Source organism: Vombatus ursinus, unplaced genomic scaffold (assembly GCF_900497805.2).
Source record: "Vombatus ursinus unplaced genomic scaffold, bare-nosed wombat genome assembly UNPS02014909.1, whole genome shotgun sequence".
In the NCBI taxonomy this organism is placed as follows: Eukaryota; Metazoa; Chordata; class Mammalia; order Diprotodontia; family Vombatidae; genus Vombatus; species Vombatus ursinus.
This window is the reverse complement of record NW_020954687.1, coordinates 12,929,174-12,956,364: the sequence shown is the minus strand read 5'-3', so window position 1 is coordinate 12,956,364 and position 27,191 is coordinate 12,929,174. Positions and strand designations below refer to the sequence as shown.

At 34.5% G+C, this 27,191-nt stretch overlaps 1 protein-coding gene across 1 annotated transcript in view; it reads left to right on the top strand.

Moving 5' to 3' along the window:
- The window catches only part of RGS21 (regulator of G protein signaling 21), a 32,873-nt gene extending 6,743 nt beyond the window's left edge, over window positions 1-26,130 (top strand). Inside the window, exons 3-4 of the mRNA XM_027843362.1 lie at window positions 2,095-2,261; window positions 25,927-26,130. Coding sequence (XP_027699163.1) covers window positions 2,095-2,261; window positions 25,927-26,130 — 371 coding nt within the window. The remainder of the gene's footprint in view (window positions 1-2,094; window positions 2,262-25,926) is intronic.
- Window positions 26,131-27,191: the final 1,061 nt, after the last annotated feature.

The following is a 27,191-nucleotide window of genomic DNA, read 5'->3' as shown; positions in this document are numbered from 1 at the left end:
GAATCTACTAACTTTATACTTATACTTTATATCTTTATATATATAGTGATAATGGCAGCTAGTATTTATATAATACCTTAAGATTTTCAAAATGCCCTGCAAATATTATCTCATTTTATCTTCACAAAAACCCTGGAGGTGCTATTATTATTCTTATTTTATACATGAGGAAACTGAGACAAAAGTCAAGTGATATGTCCAGGATTACACAGCTAATAAGTGTCTCAGGCCAGATTTGAACTCAGCTCTTCCTCATCCCAGGTCCAGTGCTCAATCCTTTGTACATTTTCTCCTTGTCTTCTAGACTAGAATATAAACTCCTTGCAAGTGGGGTTTGTTTCATATTTTTGTATTTGTATCCTTAGGGCCCACCACAGTGACTGGCACATAGCAGGCATTTACCAAATACTTGGTTGATTGACTAATAATACCTCAGAGCTATCGTGAGGATCAAATGGAATAATATTCATAAAGTGCTTTATAAAACTTAAAACATTATATAACTGCAAGCCCTTATTATATTACACATTTTATGCTCTTCTTCATATCCTGTTCCTTTTGCCCTTTCCTTATATTGCCCTTATTCTCTTGTCTTGTTGCTGTCATCTTAACATTCCATGACACCTTCCCTGTAACCTTTACTCATTTATTATTTTCTTCTTTTCCCCACCCATTTCCTCTTCCTTTCCTCTGATTATCTTTCAACTTCTCGGTTCTATTTCCAACCGATTTTGATTCAAAATTCAACACTCTGAGGGCATGAGTAGTTTATGCATATACTAACTGATAGCATTAGAACAATGTTTTCTGGGGGGGTAATTAATCCATAGTTGAATCTGTTGTTTTTCTTTTTTTTCTTTATTTTTTTGTGAGGCAATCGGGGTTAAGTGACTTACCCGAGGTCACACAGCTAGTACATGTCAAGTGTTTGGTCTGAGGCCAGATTTGAGCTCAGGTCCTCCTGACTTCAGGGCTGGTGCTCTATCCACTGCACCACCTAGCTGCCCAATCTGTTGTTTTTTCATAGAAGGCACAGGGTACCATTGGAAAGAGGTATAATTTGTTAAATATAATAAAGTAGCATTAGGGTGCTGCCTTCCTCTGGCAATACAGAGGGATACCACTCAAATATCTATATCTTGCTACCTAATTGAATCATCTCTTGGAACCACTTTAGGTAAGACATTCAACATCTAAGTACCCCAACTGTAAAATGAGGGAGTTGAACTAGATTGAATAGGAGGTCCTTTATAGCACTAGACCTAAGCTATTCTATGATCTACTTATGGGATTGTCATCATTATCCATTAATAACAATATTTTAACCCTAAATAGTTTAGTTATATAAGGAGATAGGAGATTGTCACGAGACCCCTATATTTTCAAAATGTGGTAAAGATGCTCAGTTTCCTCAAGCCCATCATAGGTTTAGCATTGCATTTCTCAAAAGCACTTAAGATATTAGTTGCCTGTTTCTATCCTTGTGATCCAAAGAATGGCAGAAGACTTCAATCTGGGACAGGATTCATTAAAGAATCTCAACTAGGTCACACTTGTAATGTTCAAGCATTATAAGAAAGGATTTTTATATCAACAATAAATAAATGATTGAGATCCTTGAAGAAAGCATTAATGAAAGTAGCTTTGGTTTGGTTTGGTTGAGTTGGGTTGGGTTGAGTTGGGTTGGGTCTGGGCTGTGGATTTCATTAGGATAGGGAACTCCCACAAAGTAAACTTCCTCTGTCAATGCAGATCAGGCACTCATCTGCATAGTTTCAGGGAGTTACCCATGTATGCCACTGGATAAGGGATTTGGCTATGTGCACCCAGTTTGTGTGTGTCAGAGACTGGACTTGAACTCAGGCCATCCTAGTTCTAAGGCTAGCTCTTTTATTCATTATACACCAACGTCCTCATGTAAGTGTTAAGTAAGCATATTTATAATTCATTATTTAAATGTGATCTGCAGGGGAAAGAAATGGGAAACTTTTAAATAATTATATTTAGAGAAGTGGATAAATATTTGTTACCTAACATACATTTGGAAATATTATTTTATACCTTTTATAATAATTTTTCTTATTTTTTTCACAGCTGGTCTAGATGCTTTTAGAACATTTCTGAAGTCAGAATTTAGTGAAGAGAATGTTGAGTTCTGGCTGGCCTGTGAAGATTACAAGAAAACTGAATCTGCAGAAAAAATTGCTTCTAAAGCCAGAATGATTTATTCTGAATTCATCCAAGCTGATGCCCCCAAAGAGGTAAAAATAAAAGTATAGTGAACAATCTTAGTTCTACTACATGTAGCAATATATATATATATATATATATATATGTATATATATATATATATATATAATCAACTAGAAGCATTTTCAGTCCATCTGAGAAAAAGCCTCTATGAACCCACATTCATTAAATGACCATTGTATATATTTTTTAAATCTGTAAAAGCAAATCCATAAGAACTAGGGAATAGTTATTAAGAAAAAACTGATACTCCAATTGTTTCTTGGCATAAATGTACATATATTGAAAATGATTGCTTAATAATCAGAAAATAAATAAATAATAGTTCTCTCAGATCAGAAAGTCAGACTGATCACTAAATAGGAAGACTTGGTTTAATTTTTAGTAACATCACTAATTTGCTCGTAGACAATTTGATTAATCTCTACTTAAATTGACACATTAAAAAAAAGGTAATATTCATCCATTCCACTCTAAAATTGTTGAGCTGATTCAGGTTTAATAAAAAATAGTCATGGTAGCTTAACATTTACATAGCACTTTAAGGTTCACAAAGTGGTTTACAAATATTCTCATTTCATCCTTACTACAACCCTGAGAGGCAGAGACTATTATTATCTATATTTTATAGATGAGGAAACTGAGGCAGAATCAGGTGAAATAACTTGTCCAGAGTCACACGGATAGTAAATGTCTGAGGACAGATTTGAACTCAGGTCTTCCTAATTCTAGATCTAGCATTCTATCCACTGCAGCACCAACTTAAAGACTTAAGGCCCTTAGTGATAAAGGATCATTGATTTTAAAATTGGGAAGGACTTATAAGGTTATCTAGTCCAATGCCCTCTGTTGACAAATCAGGAAACTGAAGGCCACAGAAATTAAAAAAAAAAAAAAAGCTAGCTCAAATTTGTAAAGATAGAGCTGGGATTTGAATACAATTGCCTGATTCCAAATTTGGTAATCTATCAATATAGTAGCATGCTGCCTCCCTTATGTATATTATGCAAAAAGAGGGCATCCATGTAATTAGATTAAAATCTTGAACCTCAGAAATTAATAGGAAACCCCAATAGATTGTACGGCATCAATGTAATGTAATCTCATCAAGTCTCATCAAAAGCTGGTCTACTGGTGGTTATCCCCACTCATTTAAGATTCAAGGTAACCATCAGTGTTTTTAGTCTATTTTAGTAGTCTGAACAGGATGTGACAAACAGATGACTGTGGCAAAAGTGGTAAGGACTAGTAAGAGGCAAACAAGAGGAAAAAAAAAACTTATCTTCTTGCATTTCAGTAGCTATTTTCCAGTCATCATCTAAGAATAAATGAATGTCTGGGAAATTAAAAATATAGTTACCAAAAATTTTTTGAGTTGATTAGTATATCACTCACTAAATAGCTTTGAAATCAATTCTATAGACAATCTATTTATGATATGTTTTTATGTATGGTTTTAAAACAAAGATTTTTTATTCTTTATAAAGTTCATTCTAGTTAGCTGACCTTAATTTCTACATTGTTGAATAGAATGTATGAAAAAGTCTATTAGTATGTAAAAAAAGCTACTTCTTTTCAAAAGGGTAATGTTTAATTCTATTAGAGGTCAGAATTATAATATCTAACAGCATATTATTTCCTCCTTCCAAAAAATAAATTTTTATTTTATTTTAAAACCCAGATTATAAATACTATAATATTTCATATATAATAATGATGTTTTTAACTCTATTAGGGGTCAGAATTATAATAGCTAACAGTATATGATTTCCTTCTTCTAAAAGTAAATTTTTATTTTATTCTAAAACCCAGATTATAAATATTACATTTTCCCCAAAATAATTATGTCTTAGAAAGTAAAATACATCTTTTTAGATTTTGTCAACTTGACTAAATGACTGCATGAAAAATCATTTGTTTGAGCACTTACTCAATCCCAAATACAACGCTACATACTGGGCATACAAATGCAAAAAATAAGATTGTCTTTGTCCTCAAGGAGTTTGTCCATTCTAGACAACACATATAAAGGAGTTGTGCCTAGGGAAAAGTGTTTTGGTCTGAAAAGTCACAAGTGTGGTAAGAAGAGTCACATGGCAATTGAATGATACCTTTCAAGAATGGTCGTATCTACTTGCTTATTGTTGCAAAATAAAAACAGTGGAAGGGGGTGGGGAATGTACATGCCTTATATAACATGGCAGGAAGTGGGGAGACTGAATTGGGGTAAGTCAAGACACCTAGATATAGTGAATTCTCATGAAACAGGAGCTAGGGCCCAAAGGCTAGGATGAAAGTATAGAGCCCAAGGAGGCAAGTAGAGCTTAGCAGCACGGCAGAAACACAGCCAAGATTTCATTTTTGTTGTTATTCAGTTATAATTTCTTTTATGACTTGAGCCCAAGATAATTGATTGTAATGTTTTTTCGGAATGCTCTCAAAAATAAAATTGTATTTCCTGGGATGTGCTAAATTTCAACAAAACCAAAGAACTATGTGCATTTGAAATCATCATACTTTCATTCTTATTGGATTGTTATGGATTTTTCTAAGCCGAATTACTAGATAACACATATGTAATATTTCATGGGAATTTGAGGATTTTAAGATGTATTTACCTGCTCTCTCTTTTTGTAATCTATCAGATATTTTCCTCCAAACATAAACAGGGCCAGCAATTCTCTCCACTGACAACTCTCTGGTGTTTATTAAAAGTTTATATAGAGAGAAAAGCAACCCAGCCAAAACTGAGATGAGGCTATGATCTTTTTTTTCTTGTGTTCAATTCAGTTAGGTAACTGACCTCATATTGATCAAGGGGCTTTAACCAGCCAGTTTAACAAATTTGTTTCAAGAACTATTTTGAATCAAAGTTGCAGTAGATTGAATTAGAAGAAAGTCCTATAATAATAATGTGGTAGAAATGGTCAAATTATCCTGAGCTATATTTAGGTTATGGCAACATTGTGACCTTGTTTCAGCATTTTACAAGATTTTTGTGCCTCATTTTCCCCATCCATAAAATCCACAACATGTCATCATTTGTTCAGTGATGTATGTCTGTCACATAGACAAGGAGTAAACTACTAAAACTAAAACACCACTGTCTATAAATTACCATTATCTGTAATAGATCCTGATCTGATTGGCAAAACATGCACACACATACATAAACACAAAAACATGTGCACATGAGATTAGCTTTCACATCCCAAATTCATTTGAATGTAGAATGAAAATTATCACAATTTCATAAAGATTTGTAAAGTATTCCCACTGTGTTTCTGTCTCCGACATTCCTTCTAGCTATGCTGAGCTTCTTAAACTTTTTCCACTAGTGACCCTTTCAGCACTTCTTAAGCTCCATATGGGGTCACAACCCACAGTTTAAGAAGCGCTGTAATTAGAGCTCTTATTTGGCTTGTCTTTCCACTCATTTCTACATATATTAAACAGCTACTCTATGCAAACACTGTGCTAGACATTGGTAATACCAAGGCAAAGATAAAACAATTCTTGCTCTCCAGAAGTTTACATTATATTGGGGAAAATCTGACATGCATTTAGATAAGTAAATACAAAAGAGGTATCTATAATTCCCATTTGTTAAATTACAATGGGAATATTTCTAGGCTAATAACAATAGTATTAATGATATCAATAAGAAGATTAGTAACACACAGTGCATTTTTATAAAAAAATTTCTTGAAACAGCTCAATTAGCTACCAAGTATAAATATGATAATTACTATATTTATAAGAGAATAAGCATTTATATAATGCCTATTATCTGCCAGGCAAATAGTGTCTGCTATGTGCCAGGTAGGTCCTATTATTATCTTCATTTTATAGATGGGAAAACTGGGGCAAACAGGTTGTGATTTGCCCAGGGTCACACGATTAGTAAGTGTACAAGGCCAAATTTGGACTCAGGTCTTCCTGACTCAAGACCTAGAGGTCTATCTACTGTGCCACCTACCTGCCCCATAAATATTATATAAAATATGATATATCATTTTGATATTATGTATGATAGATAAGAAATTTGAAGTACAGCATTTAAGCAACCTGTTCAGGGGCATGCAGCTACTAAGTAGCAGAGCTAAGATTATAATTTGATCTCAGTTCTTCTGAGTCTTTAAGGCCAATTGATTATGCTGGCAAAACATGAGTATCTGTGCATGAGTACAGGTGCTGGTTACATGTCAATAGTACATAGAAATATGAAATAACACTATAATTATTTTTAACAAAGAAATGAGGGCTTGTGCATGCAAAATGACTGATAGTCCTTCAAAATCATCATCTTTGGGTAATTCTTATCACAATCATGTTGCCATTGCTCAAAACACCTTAAAAACTGAGCATCCTGGTGGGGTATAATGGGATTATATATAGAGTTTGAGTTATAAGGGACCTTATAGACCAGCTAGTCCAGCCTCATCATTTTACAGTTTGATGGAAGAGTGAAAATTGCCAGGCCTGTGGTCAAAAAGACCTGAATTCAAATCTAGCCTCCTACATTTCCTAGACATGTGACCCTGGACAAGTCACTTAACCTTTGTTTGCCTCAGTTTCTTCATCTGTAAAATGAGTATAATAATAACACCTACTTCCCCAAGTTTGTTGTGAGGATCAAGTGAGATAATAATTGCAAAGTGCTTATCAAAGTGACTGGTACATAGTAAGTGCTATATAAATGTTAGTTTATTGGTGTTGCTGTTATTATATAATAGAAGAAAAAACTCAAATGGAAGTTGCAGAGACCTGAACCCAAATCATCTAACTCTAAATCAGAGTACTATGAGCTTGAATCCCTAAATGAGCTATCACTTTGGCAATGAGAACAAAAGGGATAGTATGAGTATAAAGATGACAACGTATGAGGGTACACCAAAGTACTCTAAATTGTAAAGTTTTCTGTGATCCATTTTACATCTACTAAGTCTTTTAAAAACTATTTGTAATAATCATAAGCTCTGTGATAGCATGTTTTATTTTTCTTTTCTTTTCTTATTCTTTTTTCTTTTTAAAAGAATTAATCTTCTAACAAATAGGAGTAATACAGTTGTCTTTTAAACAGGCATACCAGAATTTAGATATCCTAATAGGAGTCAACTGCTTCAAAGTAGTTGCTTTGGAAGGGTGTGTACTTCAAATGATGCTGTCACATTTCAAAGCACTTTTGGAATTTCTCTTTGGGAATTACCTTCAAAGCCTTTGTCACATTCTTCTGAATATCCTCAATGGCGGCAACTCCTTCGTTCTCTGAGACTGGATTTGATTTATGAAAATAGCCAAAAGTCATTTAGTACCTAGTCCATTGAATTAGATAAGGGGTCATGCTACATAATAAATAGCATTTGGCTCCAAAATGAGATTTGACTATAAAGTAATGAAATTAAGTCTTCATGAATGTCTGTGTATTTGTATGTAACTTATGAACTGATTCCAAAAGCAATACCCAAAAAGGAATTTTAAAAATGTTTTCATCACAATGTCAGAAACAGTTGAAAAACTACAGTGCTCACCAAGAACACTTCGAAAAATAATGGTGATTTTATAGTATAGTTGGTGTTTTGTTTTTTTAAGGTCTCATTGTTTTATAATCATGTCTTACATAACCATGTATAGGTCTTGATATTCCAAGAAATAGACTCAATAGGTATAAAGATGGGCAAGGGAGAGCAATTAGAAAAGGACCAAATGGAGGAGGAGAGAGTGAGTCTGTAGTAAATTTTATAAACAGACAACAGAGGGAAAATGGAGAAGTCACCCAAGGAAGAAGAAATGATCAATGAGAAAGAAAAAAACACAAATAAAATTCAGAAAAGAAAAGAAATTTTTGTGTTTTTTTTAAAGATTGAGGCAATTAAATAAACTGGTGAAGGTGGTGTAAATTAAAGATCACAATTAGGAAATTAAATTTTATTAAAAACATAATTAGTAATCATGGCACCTTCTGAAAGAAACCTTTCCCAGTCCTCCTTAATCTTAGTGCAATCCCTCTGAAACTATCATATCACTATTTATCCACCAATAGAGAGGAAAACCTTCAAGGCCAGAAACTAGATTATGGAATGTGACCAGATTTGTGATTACTGGGACAAAGATACAATAAACATGTTTCAAAATTGGAATAGTTTGGTGATAGATTAGATGTGAGGAGCAAAATGAAAGGGTTTTTAGGGGCAGCTAGGTGGTGCAGTGGATAGAGCACTGGCCCTGGAGTCCGGAGGACCTGAGTTCAAATCCAGCCTCAGACCAAATACTTGACACTTACTAGCTGTGTGACCCTGGGCAAGTCGCTTAACCCCAATTGCCTATAAGTAAATAAAGAAAAGGGTTTTTTGTTTCACTTTAACCTCTTTATTTGGTTTGAAAAAATTTCAAGGGAATTAAAATCATTTAGACTTTTTTTTTGGTTTCTGAACAACTCTTATGATAATTTCTTCACATTTGACTGGGGGAAAAACATTGATTGATACATTGAAACTTATTTTAAACCATTACCCCATTAGGCCAAAAAGAAAAGTGATCATCAGTACAGAGAAGAAAAAATAATTGATTGCTATACGATGCTTAAAGAACAGTTGTCATACCACAGGTAGAAATTACCAAATCCCACATGAACCCAAATATAAATGATTGTCAGTGGAGGAATAGATAAGTTGAAAGCTTCGTAAAAATACAGGTAACTCATAGAAAGCTAGGGCAAAGTAATCTAGCTTTTAAAGTTTCTTATTCCATATGAGGAAATCAAAATTCATAGAAATCTACAGAATTAGAAAAAAAAAGCTGCGACAAGAGATCAGTCTTGACTACTAACAGCATACTACTGATATAATCTATTATTCTTGGATCTTTTTTTCAAAAAGTATTATTTTATTCTGTCATTCATTTAGCAAACATTTTCAAACCTACCTACACAGCCATAACTATAATGAGGCAGTGAATCCTTTTGCCCCATGGTGAATAACTTAGAGCATCCTGGAGTTTCCTTGCTGTAGCTACTTTCTTTCCTCTATGTTCTACTGTCATATCTCTGGTCTGATCCACCCATATCCTTTTATTTCTTACCTCCATGCCCAGCTCTGACCTCAAGATTTGGGGACTTTTTTCCCTGCCTGCCCTATTGACTGCCTGATCCCAGAGGTCCCTTTTCTAGCTCTACTTCAAACAATATCATCCTGATTTTTTTATTCTCCTTCTTAGCTCCAGTTCTCATACCAGTGGTACGTACTCTAGGCTGACTTTGTCATTGTCATCTTTGGTAGCTCCATCAGAGATATCTACCATTAGTTCATGTTTGTATCAGGTTGGAAACCTCAAGGTAATGAAGATACCCTTCCACACACCTATGCCACACTCCAAAATTACTGCCCAGCCTGGCATTGCTCTAAATAAAAAGTTTGCTGCTTATGGCTTATGCCTATAAGGCATTGTAGTAGAATAAAATGAGTACAAGCAAGAGTCCTACTCCTGAAGAAGCTTCAGTTTATTTGGACAGAAAAAAAATACATATGATCAATCAAGTTTTTTGTAAGCACCTACTATGTACTAAGCACTTTGCTAGGTGTTGAGGATACAAGTAAAATAAAATGAAATAACAATATCTACTCATGGGGACATAAAATTCTAATGAGGGAGACAAGTACCAATATACATATATACATAATAAATGAAAAATGAATAGGTGTAAACATAGACAAAGTTGTTAAATATATCCCCTCCTGGATCACTCCCTTGTTGTGGAGGAGGGGTTTGTGTAGAAACTATGAGTTATGCCATGCAGAGTTACCTAAAATGGATAGGTCATAGTGAAGAATTCCCATTGGAGAAGGAAATTGAAAATTGCTTCAGTATTTTTGCCAAGGAAATCCCATGTATAGTATTAAAATGATAAAAGCAATAACACCAAAAAATAAGCCCCTTGGGTCAGAAAGTGTCCAATATGTTACTAGGGAAGAGCAGAGGACAACTATAAGTACCTCCAGAAAAAAGGAAGTGGCTGAGCTAAAACCAAAAGGAATCTCTGTTGCAGATGTGTCTGGTGACAAAAAGAAAGTTCAATGCTGTAAAGATCAATATTGCATAGTACCTGAAATATAAAATCTATGAACCAAGGTAAGCTGGATGTGGTCAAACAGGAGATGGAAAGATTAAACATTGGCATCTTAAATGAATGGGAATGAGTAAAATTTATTCAGGTGATCATTAGACATACTACTTTGGGCAAGATCCCTTAAGAGAAATGGAATAGTCCTCAAGATCAATAAAGGGGGAAGAAAAGTAGTACTGGTATACTAATCTCAAAAATGACAAAATGGTATCAATTCAAATCCAAGACAAATAATTCAACATCACAATACTATATACCTGTGCCCCACTGATGCTTAAGAGATGAAAGTTATTCTGTTCTGTGAAGACCTACCACATCTTCTAGAAATAACATTAAAAAAGATGTACAATCATCATAGTGAATTGGAATGCTGAAGTAGGAAATCAAAAGATAGTTGCAATAACAAGCAAGTTTGGCCTTGGAGTACCACATGAAGCAGGGCAGGGACTAATTGAGTTCGGCCAAGATAACTCACTGGTCATAACAAAGACTCTTTCACTGACCCAAAAGGTGACCCCACACATGAGTATCACCAGATTTGTAATATTGAAATCAGATAGATTATATACTTTAGAGTCAAAAATGGAGAAGCTCTATGCATGTAGTCAGTTAAAACAAATCCTGGAGTTGACTGCGGCTCATATCACGAGCTTCTAATTGCAAAATTTGGACTTAAACTGAAGAAAGAAGGTAGGGAAAACCATAAAATTCTAAGACCTCAATGACGTCTCATATGAATAGTAAGTGGAAGTGATGAATAGATTTAAGGAATTAGATCTGGTAGAGTGCCTGAAGAACAAAGGACAGAGGTTCCAAATTGGTCTGCAGAATGGTCGGATCAGTTCACAACTCCACCACCGATGTATTAGTGTCCCAATTTTCTCACATCTTCTCCAACATTCATCATTTTCCTTTTCTGTCATAGTGGGCAATCTGATAGTTGTGAGGTGGTACCTCAGAGTTATTTTAATTTGCATTTCTCTAATCAATAGTGATTTAGAGCATTTTTTCACATGACTATAGATAGCTTTAATTTCTTCATCTGAAAACTGCCTATAGATATCCTTTAACCATTTATCAGTCAGGGAATGACTATTCTTATAAATTTGAATCAGTTTTCTATAGATTTGAGAAATGAGGTTTTTATCAGTTTAATAATTCTTAAATTGTCTCTCCTGGATCTATTTTCTAGGTCAGTTGTTTTTCCAATGAGGTAATTTGTATTTACTTCTATTTTTTTTTTTACTCTTTTGATTTTGTTTGACTGATTCTTGATGTTTCATAGAATCATTTGCTTCAATTTGGCCGATTCCAGTTTTTAAGTAATTATTTTCTTCAGTTAGTTAGCTTTTGTGCCTCCTTTTCCATTTGGCCAATTCTACTTTTTAAGGAGTTGTTTCCTTCAGTCAATTTTTGTGTTTCCTTTTTCATGCTGTTGACACTTTTTTTCATAATTCTCCTTCATAACTCTCATTTCTTTTCCCAATTTTTCTTCTACCTCTCTCACTTGATTTTTAAAATCCCTTTTGAGCTGTTTCAAGAAGATTTTTTGGGCTTTAGTTCAATTCATATTCCCCTTTGAGGCTTCACATGTAGATATTTTTACATCATTGTCCTCTTCTGAGTTTGTGTCATGATCTTCCCTGTCACCATAGTAACTTTCTATGTTCAGGGCTCTTTTTGTTTTTTTTGCTCTTTTTTAAAAGTTGAGCTCTGCACCTAGGGTATAGGGGGAGCAGTTGCAAGCTTCTTATGCTGGGAATGAGGGGCCTGGTCACAGGCTTTCCACACCAGAGCCTCAGATACTTGCATCTTGCCCACTGCACTGGAGTGGCCTGGCCTAGTCGTGTCTATTGTGGGAGTAAGGACTCAAGGAGTAGGAGGGATCTTTAAAAGCCCCATATAGAAGGCGGTGTTTGAGTTGCATGCTAAATGAAGAGGGAGACTTGGTGAGGCACAGATAAGATGGAGCCTGTTTCAGACATGTATAAAGAATAAAGAAAAGGCCAAGGTTGTTTTTTCGTTTGTTTGTTTGTTTGTTTTTGTTTTTTCTAAATTGCAGAGTGGGAAGGGTAAGGTGTATGGATGGGGTGGAGCAGAGAGGATTAATGTTTAATGATACTGGCTGGATAGGTCAGTGAGGAGTAGATCATTTAGGGATTTAGGGCTTTAAAAATGAAACAGAAGGTGTTTTTTGTTTTTTGTTTTTTGCTTTTTTGTTTTTTTGTTTTTAATCCTCAAAGCAGCAGAAAGTCATTGGACTTGATTGAATGGGGAATTCACATGACCAGCTTCATGCTTAAGAAAAATTATTTTGGCAGCAGTTTGTAGGTAGGAGGAATTAGGATGCTGTTTTAATAATCTAGGCAAGAGGTAATGAGGGTCTGAAATAAAATGGTAGATGTATAAGTGGAAAAAAAGTGTAAGATATGAGAAGTAAGGTATAGGAAGAAATGACATGATTTGCCAATTAATTGGATATGTAGGGTGACAAATAAGAAATAGTCAACAATAATGCCAAATTTATGAACCTGGGATATTAGGAGGAGGGTGATGCCTTTGAAATTATAAAAAAATAAGTTTGGAAAATGGGAGATTTGGGAGGGAGAAAAGATGAGGTCAGTTTTGGACATGCTAAGCTTGAGATGTATCCAAGATAGATCTGGTGATGCAGGACTGAAGTACATTAAAGAAGACAGAAATGTGTATGTGTGTGTGAGAGAGAGAGAGAGAGAGAGAGAGAGAGAGAGAGAGAGAGAGAAAGAAAGGAGGGTAGTAGTAGATACTCACAGCCCATTTTCTGAATATGTAGGAATATATATATATAGATATATGCACATACTCATACATAAATGCATATGTATACAAATATATACATGATTATACATACATGTACAATATGCTTACATGCATTTGTCCATATATGCACATGGTATGTTCATGAATATATACACATATATACGCGTGAGCCATCAGCATAGAGATGGATTAAGGGATAATTTATAAGACACAACAATGTATGAACAAGGGGAAAAAAAATAGGGGAAAAAAACTGTCTACATCATTCTTCAAGAGACATCAAGAATTTACCAGAGTAGAGCAGTCAGGAAAACTTATCATACAAGGTATTCTGAGTTAAGCTTTTGAAAAGAGTTAATTCTATCCCTCCTAACTTTTATCTAAGTTAAATATCCAAGTATAGAATGATCCTGAAGTCCCTCATTGTTCTGATTATCTTCTCTTTTTTTTATCAATTTATTTTGATTTATCAATAATCACTTCCATATGCTTTTGAGTTTAAAATTTTTCTCCCCCTTCCTCCTCACCACCTTTCCCAAGACGGTGCACAATCTGATACAGGCTATACATTTACATTTCTATTAAACACATTTTCACATTAGTGATGTTATAAGTAAAAATTAAAACCAATAGGAGGAACCACCAGAAAGAGGAAACAAAACTCAATAGAAGAGAAAAAAAATAGCAATTCAAGATCCATAGTTATTTCTTTGGATGTGGATAGCATTTTCCATCACAAGGCCCCTGGAGATGTCTTAGATCCTTGTATTGCTGGGAAGAGTTAAGTTTATCACTATTAGTCATTGATTATGTTCTCTTGAGAGCACTTATCAGTGTTCTTTTTAAAATACAAAACTTTGATCTGAACAAATATTCCACTGCCCTCTTTCTGAAAAGTATTCTCTCTTAATGCAGCCTCAGATCCTACTAACTTTCTTAATTATCATACTACATTTGACTCATACTGAATTTTTAATACATGTAATACATTAAAACATTTTTTCCAGAAAAATGATGTTGGACACTCTTCCTCATCTTATAATTGCCAAACTGATTTTCTTGCATCTAAGTGTAACATTTTACATTCAAGTTTATTAAATTTCATCTTACTAGTACTGGCCCGACAATCTAGCTTATTGGGATCTTTTGGGATTTGATTCTGTCGTCCAGAGTATTTGCTATTCTTGGCTTAAAATTTCTTAAGTGAAAATTTGTTAAGATACAACCTATAGGTTTATCTGAGTCTTGTCAAATTGCATATGATCAATCATGGATGCCAGTGGTCCTCGACTGGAGACCTCATTCCAAGGTGACATTGAAACAATGTGTGCTCATCAAGGCTGGGCCTTTCACCAATGTTGAATCTGGTCTCATTGAGATATTTTACCAAAGATTTTGCTAAATTCTAAGTAAATTAGGGGATTTGTTTTACCTGACTATGCATGATTCTTTTTTTTTAACAAGGAATTTGCTTTTTTTCTTATTTTCCCTGATGGGGCAAAGGGTGGGAAGGAAAGAAAGTAGATTTTTGTTAACATATACTTATAAACTATAGTGAGCTTTGGGGGCTATAGATATGGTTTGCTGTATGTACCTTCAAACAAGGTCACTATTTTGTTAGTTTTGCTTAGTTGCTTTACTTTATTATAAGAGAGCTCTCCCAGGAAGGGATAATCTGGAAATGTTTTAATATAAAAGGAAAATATGTTTCCATTGTGGTATTACAGGAAATACAGCTAGTCTGGAATGGTTACTCTTTATGAACATATGATGGCTCTTTATGACCCCTTCTTCCTTTTCAAGATTTTAAGTAACTGCTCTTTAAACATTCTCTAGAATGTTGCTGAAAATTAGTTTCAATTTCATTGGTCTATAGTTTATAGAGTCCATTTGATGTTATTATTGCTGTTGTTATTACTAAGACAATTTTCTTATGTCCTATGGTGCTTTCCCTATGCTCCACAATCTTTAAAAGATCACTGACAATGACTCAACAATTCAAACTGTCATTTCTTTATCCTGAGATACAGTTCATTTGAACCTAAAGACTTGAAATCATCATGGCTGCCATTGATTCTCATTATCTCCTTATTTCTCTATTGACCATTATTTTGCTTTGTATCTTTCAGCCCCAAATTATTTTTGGGGAGAGAAAATAGAAGCAAAATAAAAGTTAAGTAGTTCTACCTTCTCTCCATCAAGCATATCATCCTATCCACATCAAGTTAGCAGTGATTCATTGATTTTTCCTCCAATATAGCTTCTTTTTTAAAAAAAGGGTCTTTTTGTTTGTTTGTTTTCCTTGGCTTTTCTCACCATCTTGAGAGTATTCTCAGCCTCACTACTCAACATGATAGCCTTACAGGACTACGCCAATTCATTGCTTCAATTGTATTTCTGCTCAATTTGATTATATCTTCCACAATTGTAGAAGCTAAAAGTAGTTATATCACATTATGTAGACTTTTCTGATATTGAGAACTCCTATGACTATGCAGACAGAATACCACAATGGAAAGAACACTGAGTTGAGAGTCTCAGATTCAATTCAGATCCTTGCAATGCCTTCTATTGCTTTTGGTTAATTTAGTAAATTTCAAACTCCTCAGTTGTGAAATCAGGGGGTTGAGGCTAAATGGTCTCTAACATCCTTTCTAGTTCTAAAGCTATGATGCCCAGGACATTGAAATATCATTTAAGCTTTTTTGAATATGACTGACAATGATTTGCCAAATAATCATCTTGGGAATTATCCAGGATATTCCTTCTTCCTGCTTTTTTGACATTGTTCTATACATTAGTCCTACAAGGATAGGCAAGGAAAATAAAAGGAGAAGGTACTTAAGACAACTTATTTGACCTTGTATTAATAACTATGGCAAATAGTGTATATCAATGAACTTTTTGTTAGTGAGAATACTAATGCTGTTATAAAAAATTATGGTTTTCTGAGGGGAAAGATAGATGTGTATATATATACATATATATATATACATATATATACATATATATACATATATATATATATATCCATACAGAAGGATATAGGCATATGTCATATATATATTCTCTATTACTAAAGATGATTGAGGGTTGTCTGTCTCTATTCAATTTCATCTTCCTGACTTCTCTAGTCTGTCTACTTCTATGCTCTAATGAGAAGTGTTAACAACCTCTCATAACTGGATGTCACTTATTTCCATCTCAGAATTCTATGATGGCAAAAAAAAAATAATATTCTTGTCCATGATGTTTTTAGAAAGGCAATCCCAACTTCCATGTTCTTAATTCAAATGCCTGCCCTTATGAAAATATTTCAGCATGTAAATCTATCAGAAATGGTGCCAAAGGATCATAACATTGAGTGGGAATTGTTATTCAGTAAAATGTGCAGGAAAAATGTGTGCATACATGCACACACACACATGCATATATATACATATGCATACATACATATATACAGATAGACAGAGATAGATAGATAGATAGAGAGAGAGAGAGAGAGAGAGAGAGAGAGAGAGAGAGAGAGATAGTCACAGACAATATTCATTAACATGGCTTTTAGGGGAACTCTTGTAAAAGAAGTTGAATATTCTGTGTATTCATTTTGGTGAGATCTTTTGCATATGCATGCCCACATCCCCTTTGCATAATGGAAAGTCCTTCCTTAGATACATACTAACTTTTAAATGAGAGCAGCTTGGGCTAATTTGAATATGAAAGCACTATTTCACTCTTCATGAAAATTATGCAAAAAAAAATTAAGGAAGTACTTTAGGGTTAAAGGTAGTCAACAGGTTTACTTGAAAATTAGTGCTTACCACAACAATAACTTCCCAATTAGAAAAAAAAATAAAAATAAACTAAAAAAACTAAAATAATTAAGAATTGGTGGTGTAGAGAAGAGGGATTTTGTTTGCATATTTTCCCTATTAAGTAAAGCATATGAATATTGCAAAGGATACTCATCTCAGAAGATGCCAAAGAGGATAAACCACCAGGGAATATGCACTCAAAGTTAAGCTTGTTTTTGAACATATGCCATAAACAGACTTTAGTTTGCAAAATGTTTTAAATCAGTGATATTTGAATATAATGCATTGTGTTCAATCATACTAAGCTGTAACAATACTGATTTAAAACTTCCAAGATTTAAAAACTTCATGAGAGGAAACAATGGTTAGTTCTCAATTGTTTTTCTGGATTGTGTAGTGAAGAGTAATGATTTTGGAGTCAGAGGACCTGGGTTCAAATCTTGCCTCTGACAATTATTACCTGCCGCAGATCAGAACCCCATTGAAAACTTCTCTTCTCCAAGCTAAATATCCTTAGTAATCAGAGACCATTTACAATTTTGCTTACTCTGCTCTAGATATATATATATATATATATATATATATATATATATATGCTTTTTACTTTACCAGAGTCTTCCCTAAAATATGACACTCAAACCGAGCACATCAATCCAAAGTTGATTTGATTCAGCTGTGTATAAGGGCACTATCACTTCCTTCTTTCTTGCCAGGAAAGGGAATGGTTTTGCCTTTCTTAATGCGGAATAAAATCACATTTTGCAGACACAAAACACTTTTCAATCATATTAAGCTTGCAAGCCACTTAATTTCCCAGAATTTTTTTTCATATAAACCTATCTAGCCTTGCTTCTCCCACCCTGTCTAGTATGTAGAATTCTGCATCTCCAAGTGCCAACTTCCTCTCAAGATTTCTCCTTCAGGTATTTCTCCTTGTGACATGCAGAAATCTGATTCTACCTACTTTTTTGAGATAGAAACCAAGAAAGATGGCTGCATCTGGTTATACTTATCCAGGCATATTCTGATCCAAATCAATGAAAGACAAGGGGAAAGTAAATGGTAGCAATTATATGTAGCTGTGTCCTAAGAATTGACAATCAGTGCATCCCTGAACCAAACTCAAGTCAAATCAAGTCAAGAAGTATTTAAGTATTTACTTTGTGTAAGATATTTTGCTAACATCTAGGGATATAAATGCAAAAATGGTCCTATTCCTGAAGAAGCTCACAATTTAATGGAGGAGATGACATGCAAAGAACTATATACATACAAGATATATACAGTATAAATAGGAGATTTTGAACCAAGTATTCCAGGCCACCTCTCAACCCTAAAAGGGAAGATACTTGGCATTGAGAGAAACCAAGAATGGCTTCTTGCAGGTTTCAAGTCGAGACTTGAAAGAAGACAAGGAGGAGATATGAAGAGGGATAACATTCTACACAAAGGGCACAGCCAATAAAAAGGCACAGTCCATAGAGGTAATATCTTGTATGAGCATCAAAAGGAGTTCAGTGTCACTAGATTGCAGAGATCAGTGGAAACTGGATTCATAATGTAGATGCTTGGCCTTCTTGAGTCAGAAACTGATTCCTTCAGGATTTTCTAATACCTATTGAACTTGTGAGCTTTACAATTTGTCCCTGTCAGCTCTAAATCCACGATCCCATGATGATAAAGATGGGGAGCCAATGAGAATTTTTAATCAGAAATCAACATGGTGAATGTGTTTCAGAGAAATGTTTCTAGAAGTAGTGTGTAGGTGGGGATAGAATAAGGATACAATGGAAGAAGGAAGATGAATTATGAGGTCAGTGTCAAATTATGAACAAGCATGAATACCATACCAAAGATTTTAAATTTTGTTCATTGAAATTATCTGTTTTTTGGAAATATCTGAGTATGAGAATGACACGATCATAATACAGGAAGATGAAATTTGCAGTGGTTTCCAAGACAGACAAAAGGTAAATGGTTAGAATCCAGGCAACCAGTTAAAAAATGAGATAATAATACCCTGAATTACAATAATCTCAGCATGAATGAAAAATAAGGCATGAATTCCAGAGACACTGGGAAGGATGATTTGATAACAAGGGGCATCCCAGTGTAGAACAGAGGTGTCAAACATATGACTTTCTGCCACAACACTCCCAAGTAGACTCACACCAATTTGAAATGAAATTCAGAAATATTTAAAAAATAAAAATACAAAAACATAGATAATGTTAACATATTGTTTTCTAAGTCAATGTGTGCATGCAGCTATTCTTATATATGGCTTAGTGGCCCTTGTTTCTATTTGAGTTTGACACTGTTAGTGTAGAACCAGCACAAGACAGAAAGTTAGGAGATCTGGGTTCTAATCCTGGTTCTCTCACTTACTAGCTATATGTCAAGTGTTTTAACGTCACTGTGACTTAGTGTTGCTCTTTTATAAATGAAAGGGGTGGACTAGATTACTAAGGTCCTTTCTTCAAAAATTATAAAGTTTTATTCTTCTTTGATTGGATTTGAGGGATAAGGAAAACAAGGAATGTAAAGATGAGTCCATGGTTTTGAGCTTAGATGACTAGGGAAAGGATGATTTAGCTCATAGAAATAAGGAACTTAATATAAAGAATAAGTTTATGGGGAAAAATTATGAGTCCACTCTTAAATTTCTTGAATTTGAAGTGTTATTTGGGATGTTGAATTGGAAATGAAATGAAACCAATGTAAATATAGGACTGAATGAAGTTGATGAGAATAGTAAAGGAGGTATGGCTACATAGCGTTGTTTTCTGAAAAAAGTCTAGAGGTTTTAGTGTATTCCAAATTAAACATTTCAGTAGTGTGATTTGCAGCCAAAAAAAAAAGAATGTGATTTTGGGGTGGTCTTCATGAATATAGGGGTTAGGCCTCTTATTACATTGGTTTAGGGAACTCCTGGGTATGAAATTTTCTTCTAGCAAAGCAGGGCATAGCTTTCTTGTAACTTCTAGTCTTAGAGAATTGACTAGAGCAATTGGGGTAAAATGACTTGCTAGGGATCACACAGTTGGTATGTTTCAGAGAAAGAATTTGAACTAGGTATTCCTGGATAACTCTCAATCCCATTATACCATAATTCTCTTTATGTGAAGAACAGTGTATATATTATATTATTATACTCTGCCCTAGTCAGACCAATCTGGTATATTATGTTTAGTTTTGAGTACCCTATTTTAGGAAAGACACTGATAAGCAGGAGATCATGCAAGTGATAATTATCACTAGGGTGCACGTGCCTCAAGATCATGCCATTTGAGAATCCATTGAAGCAACTGACTATGCTTAATATAGGAGAGAGAAAACCTATAGAAGATGATGGTAGCAATCTTCAAGTATCTGAATGTCTGTCACCTGAAGATTAGACCTATAGAGAGACAGATTGAGGCTGGTATAAAGAAAAAAAAAACAAATTCTAAAAATAAGTGCTATGACAAAGTAGAAAAGACTTCCCACAAAGTTTCAGGCCTTTAAGTAAAAGCTCAATGACCAACTGTAAGGTGTATCATCAAAGGAATCTTCAGTTGGGAAAAGATTGGACTAGATGATCTCTGATCCCTCCTAATACCAAGGATCTATGATAATGTGACAATGTCAGAGATGGGAATATAAATTTGTGAGTCTTTCCTATAAGTTATTAAATGCATAAAAGTACAAATCATTTTCAAGAAGAGAATGAATATAGAATAGAAAAGACATTTTTCAGGTAACAAGATAGGGATAGAAATTGAGGCTTTGAGTTGGAAGAAAAGAAAAATTAAGTAAATCCTGTTAGAGCCAATTTAGTAGACCATTTGGTATCAAGATGTCCCCTGAGATTCAAGAAATTGGAGAAGAGCTGGATAGATTGTAGGTTTAAAGGCTTAAAGACTAAGAAAAAAATCCTGTGGGGATTGGGGTAATGCAAGAGAGAATAAATAAAAAGGAAACAGAAGATGCTAGCACCTTTTGACAAGTCCAGTAGAGAGGTACTACTTTCTTATTTGTGTTATTTGACTATCTTAAGACATTTCAGGCTCACTCAGAACTCATACTGAAGCACCCAAGCATTATAAATCAACCTTGGGGTCCTGATAGGGACTTTATTCAGGTTTTCATAGTATTAGAAGGCCTTAAGCTACTTTGGGCCCAAGAATACTCTGGATTCCTTGACCTGCCAGGTCTCTATTAAAAAATAAAAAAAAACCTTTTCCAGGTTACCTCAGTACTCTTTTTCTCTCCTCAGGCATCATGCCTAATTAGAGGTTTACTCTAACACTGCAGCTCACACCCCACTCTGGCACTGCACTTATCAGAGGAGTCCCTACCCAACTTGTGGTATTGCCCTGCCAACCTCTAGGTCACAATTTTCTCTCTTGCCTTTTTCCAAATGAATTAAAACCTCCAAAGAAAGAAAAAAAGCTACAGTGAAATCCTCCTCCTAATGATAATTCTTCCCCCAATCACAAATGACCTAACAAACATCCCCTTACTTCTTAGCTCATTTCTGGAGCATATTGAAATTAGCATATAAGTCTTGCTTCTACTCAGCCTTGACTATCGGTATTTTTATAGTTTGGGATATTTTGCTGACAGAACTTTTAAAGGGCCATACACTCTCTCCCATTATGAGGGTCTTAAAATTTTATATTCATATACTATGTACATAATATAGACATGTGTGTCTATGTATACATATATGTATATGCATGTTCATATATCCATTTGGAGGGTAGACATCAGCCAGATTTATAATTTTATCCATATAAGCAGCTCTGGATTGATAATATTCTCTCTTACAGTTCAGATCAGGCTATATAGCTACTTACAGCATTACAGAGAGTTTAACTGACTTGCCCATGATTGCAAAACCCAAATGCATCCATGGCAGGATTTGAAAAAAAAATTTTTCCTGACACTGAGGCCAGCCTCATTAAATCATTAAGATTAACTGCCCCTCAACATAGATGTACAGAACAAAATAGCTAAACTTTTTTTTTTCCTTTTTTAATCAGAAATATTTCCTCACAGGCAATCATAGGTGGGGGGAGGGGAGTGAAACTGAGATTTAAGATGTGGATTGACCTTTTGTCATATCTGTCTAGAATAAAGATTAACATTTCTTACTTGTTACATTCAGTTGAGTTACTCTTTCTTCATTGTCTTATATTTTCAAATTTCAAATGGACAAAGAATTTCAACTTAGGAATTCATTGTTCTTACCTTAGTGTTAACTACTTTAGTAGCATAATGAACCTAATATTCTACCAGGCCTTTGTGGCCTAGACTGCCTTTCCTTGTTATTTGGTCAGCCTGTCTTCAACCCTGGACTGGAAAGATTCTCCAAGGATAAATGTTGTATTTCAGAAACAATGCTGGATTCGTTATTCAACTCAGCATTACTAAGCTCTTATTATATTCTAGGCATTGTGCTAAATTCTGAGGATATCTTTAAGAAAGGAAAAACACAATTCTTGCCCTCAGGGATCTCATATTCTAATGGGGGAGACAACATGTAAATAATTATCTTCACACAAGATATACACAGAATAGATGGAAGATTATCTTAGAAGGAAGGGATTAGTAGGTGGGTGGGGAAGTTGGGGGGCTGTAAAAGTATCCTATAAAGCACAGGATTTCACCTGAGTCTTTAAAAAGTCAGGGAAGCTAGCAGTCAGAGGTATGGCATAGGAGATAGCCAATAAAAAGGCAAGACATTTAGAGTCTCCTGGGTAGTAGAGCTGGATTTTAGAGTGCATGGAGTAAAGTAAAACTGGAAAGGTAGAAAGGGGACAGATTGTGAGGAGTTTAAAAAAAGAGAGAGAAAGCATTAATTTACAGGGATACCAGGGAACCAAGAGTTTATTGGGGGGGGGGGAACCTAGTTAGACTTGATCTTTAGGAAAATCTCTGCCAAATGAGCAGAGGATGGATTGGAGGGGGGAAACACTTGTGATAACAAGAGCAATGGGAAGCCTATATAATGCCACAGGCAAGAAACGCCTATATAAATGTGGGGGCTGTATGAGAGATGCCTCCTTCTCTCGCTCAATGTCCCCTGAGTGAAAGAAGACATACAAGAAATATTGTGAAGGTAAAAATGAGATTTGTAACAGATTGGATGTGTCAGGGGAGTTCATGTGAAGAGTTGAAGATAACACTGTGGTTATGAGCCTGGGTGACTAGGAAGATGATGGTACCCTGGATAGTAATAAGAAAGTTCAGAAGAGGGTAGGTTGGACAATCAGAGTAGGGGTAAGGGAGAGACAAATCAGACAAGTGAGCTCTTGAGATTGCCTATAGCATATCCAGTTTGAAGTATTTAAGAGGCAAATGATGAAATGAGACTATAGCTGAAGAATGAGGCTAGGCTGGAGATATCTATAGATAGATAGAAGATAGATAGATACAGATAGCACAAATATATAATATTGTATATGTCTATACATATATACAATATTGCATGTGTGTTATATGTGTTTAATATAGTATAATATATGTATATATGTATATTTACATATATACACATATACATTTATATTTATACACACATACACACACATATATATACATATCTATATATCTATATCTATATGTATATATAGATATATAGATTATATATCTATATGTATATATAGATATATAGATTATATATCTATATCTATATGTATATATAGATTATATATCTATATCTATATGTATATATAGATTATATATCTATATGTATATATAGATATATAGATTGTATATCTATATGTATATATAGATATATAGATTATATATCTATATGTATATATAGATATATAGATTATATATCTATATGTATATATAGATATATAGATATATATCTATATCTATAGACATATAGATATAGATATATCTATATGTCTATAGATATGGATATATAGATATATATGAGCCTCCTTCATGGAGTTGATCATTACACCAAAGGGAGCTGATGAAGTCACCAAGTCAAATAGTATATAAGGAAAGAAAAAAAAAAAGGACAGAGTCTTAGAAGTTAGTGAGCAGGGAAGTCTAACAAAGAATCTAAGGAGTACAGGAGGAAAAGGACAGATTATCAAGGGGGAGAAAAGTGACTGATAGTGCCAAAGGCTGAAGAGAGATCAAGAAATATGAAGATCAAGGAAAGGTCAATAAATTTGGCAATTAACATTGGAGAGAGAAGTTTCAATGGAATGCTTAAGCCAGAAGCAAGACTACAGAAGGTTTAGAAGAGACTGAGAGGAAAAATTAAGGCACCTAGGATAAATGGCATTCTTGAGAAGTTTAACTGAGGAGAGTACAAATATAAGACAATACCTAGCATGGATAGTGGAATTAGTGAGAATTGTTTTGTTTCATTTCTTTTAAGATGGGGCAAAACATGGGCATTTTTTTTTTGTAGACAGCAGAGAAAGATTGATTATATGGGGAGAGAGTCAAGATTATAAAGAGAGAGTAGGGGTGACAGTGGGGCAATACAGAAATGTTTTACAATTAGGGTCTCAGGAAGGAAAGCACTAGTTTAATCTACATCATTAACACTCTCTTAAGACTAGATAATTAACAAAACAACAAATCGAAGTCTCATTTGTAGTGATTGCTGATTTGTGAGATGTATTCCCTTTTAGTTTGCACAATGAAAATTTAATATGAGATGTAAAAGAAGGTAAGAGATGACTTCAGCACACACCTGGAGGCAATCTGTTAGGAAAGATGGTAGAGAAGGGAGGGACTGGGATCAATAGTTCCTTTCTTGGCAAGAAGAGCCACCTCTTCATGTGAAACAGGAATGATGGAAGCAAGAGTGGAGAAAGATATCTGAGAGATGTGAAATAAGGGGGGAAGAGGGAGAGTTTGGCGAATGGTCACAACTTTTTTTTTTAATGAACTATGTATGAGTCAAGGTCTCCAACTGAAAGGGTAGAAAGAGGGGAATAAGAAGGGATTTTTTTTTTTTATAATAAAGGATTGCCTTGCTGCACTGAGGGCCTACTCTAGTAGCACAAGTTTTACTGTTCAGCAATTTACTCCAGTTCACTTAAGCAGCACATGAACAGGAAGTAGAGGGCAGAAGTAATCTAAGGTTTTGATTGGCAAAGTTTGATTGATGATCACAAGATAAGACATTCAAGTGGGGAAAGTAATGTAGAGTTGAATTGAACTAAGGGGTCTAAATAGGGTTGTGAGGATAGTGTAGCCAATTCAGGGGTAATAGCTTGGAAGATAACTGAAGAGTGAAAGGACTAGAGGTACCAGTGATTATGAAGAACAGAGTTCACAATAATGATAAAAAGGTTATAAGAAAAATAAATTTCAGAGTTCATAAACATGGAAGTGAAACACTTCTGAGTATGGCATGTTTCAGAGTGTTATCATCTCTGTGAATAGGGGAGGTGGAGTAGAGGAACAGATTGTGAGAATTTATTAGATTGAAGAATGGGAAAGTTTGGGTATTTGAGGGACAATCAATATGTATGTTGAGGTCTCCTAATGAGCAGATGTGTTAGGGTTTTATTTGGCCCATTAGGAAGATACAAAGGACTAGAAAAAAAAAAAGATAGGAATCTTTGGGGCATGAGGATAGGAAGGGATTAGTGAAGGCTATGGAAAAACATTTCTGTTTTTGGAAATATTTAAATGATTTTTTAAAAATTAGATTCATAGCATATGATTAAATTTCTTCAATTTATCATTTGACAAGTGTAAGCAATGCTTTTAACTGTGTTTCTTGTCAATGCCATCTCTCTCAATCATTATAGAAAGTGTTCATCATACTGAGTAATGAAAGAATGACCTTCCTGCTGTTTTGCATCAGATCTGCTTTGTGTTTTGAAAATAAATTCAAAGCATATTTGCTTCTGCAGAAAACTTGGAACCTTCAGTACAGTCTAACACCATATTATGTGACCTTACTTCCCATAGATTAACATTGACTTCAGCACCAGAGACCTCATCTCACGGAATATCTCAGAACCAACTCTCAAATGTTTTGATGAAGCTCAGAGGTTAATCTATAGTCTCATGGCCAAGGACTCTTTTCCTCGTTTTCTAAAATCAGAGGCTTATAAGAAACTGGTAAATAGCCAACAGGATGGAAATCATAAAAGATGGCTACCTTTTTTGTGAAGAAGGTAAATGTTAATAATTAGAGTCTGCTTTTGAACAAAAGTGATATTGAACTATATCTGAAATGTTCTACTTCTTGGCTAAATTTTAGAAATACAAAATTTCAGTAGGATTCTTTCATTATAGAGTTTAGAAACTTTTATTCTACTGACAAAAGAGGGAAAAAAAAACCTTTCAAAGTATAGATCAGGCCTAGGTTTCTAAACCATTTGTTTAGATTCTGTTAATTTTACCAGCTGTTTGAAAATTTCTCCCTAACAGAATGTAGGAGAGTTTTATAGAGCTATGATAAACTCTTTAATGACAATTAGAAATTCTCCTAATACTAAAATATCAAAAAGCTATGAATCTTCATATTACAGAGTGGGAAGTATATAAAACCATGCTCTTCATTCTAAGTACCATTCCTTTCTTTAAAAATCTTATCTCTATAAAAAGAAAATGAGCATTTAAACTAAAACAGTTCCTTTCATGTGTTTATTCTCTCATTTTCATGGAAAAGGGGGCCAGATCTTCAAAAGGGGATGGGTAAATTACCTAGCCAGCCATTTTCCCCAGGATGTTAAGAGAAAAGGCAATAAAACCATTTGTAGATAAAGAGTAAAGCTGAATGTGTATATTTCCCTATGTCTAATGTTCACCAAAATTCATGATTAATATCAGTTCAATGAAGGCTTGGTAGAATGTTTCCATTCTCCCAGAACACTGACTCTAGACTTAAAGGACTGGGATTCAAATCTTGCCTTTGACATTTGCTACATGCCTTTGGGAAAGGTTCTTAATCTCCCTTGGCCGCAGTTCTCTCATCTGTGATTTGAGGGAGTTGAAATAGAGGGCCTCTAAGGTTTCTTCCAGCTTCAGGTTTATGATCCTATGAGACAGCCTCAATATATAGAGGTAGTACTGAGCTGAACTGAGGGACTTATTATGAGCTAATTTTACTAAATGGGGAGGTTATCAAGCTATTTACTGAAAGCATACATATGAGTAAAGGGGAATGAGAGACTAAGGAGAGGCAATGGAGCATGATTTCCATCCTATCGTGCAATCCTGGAACAAAA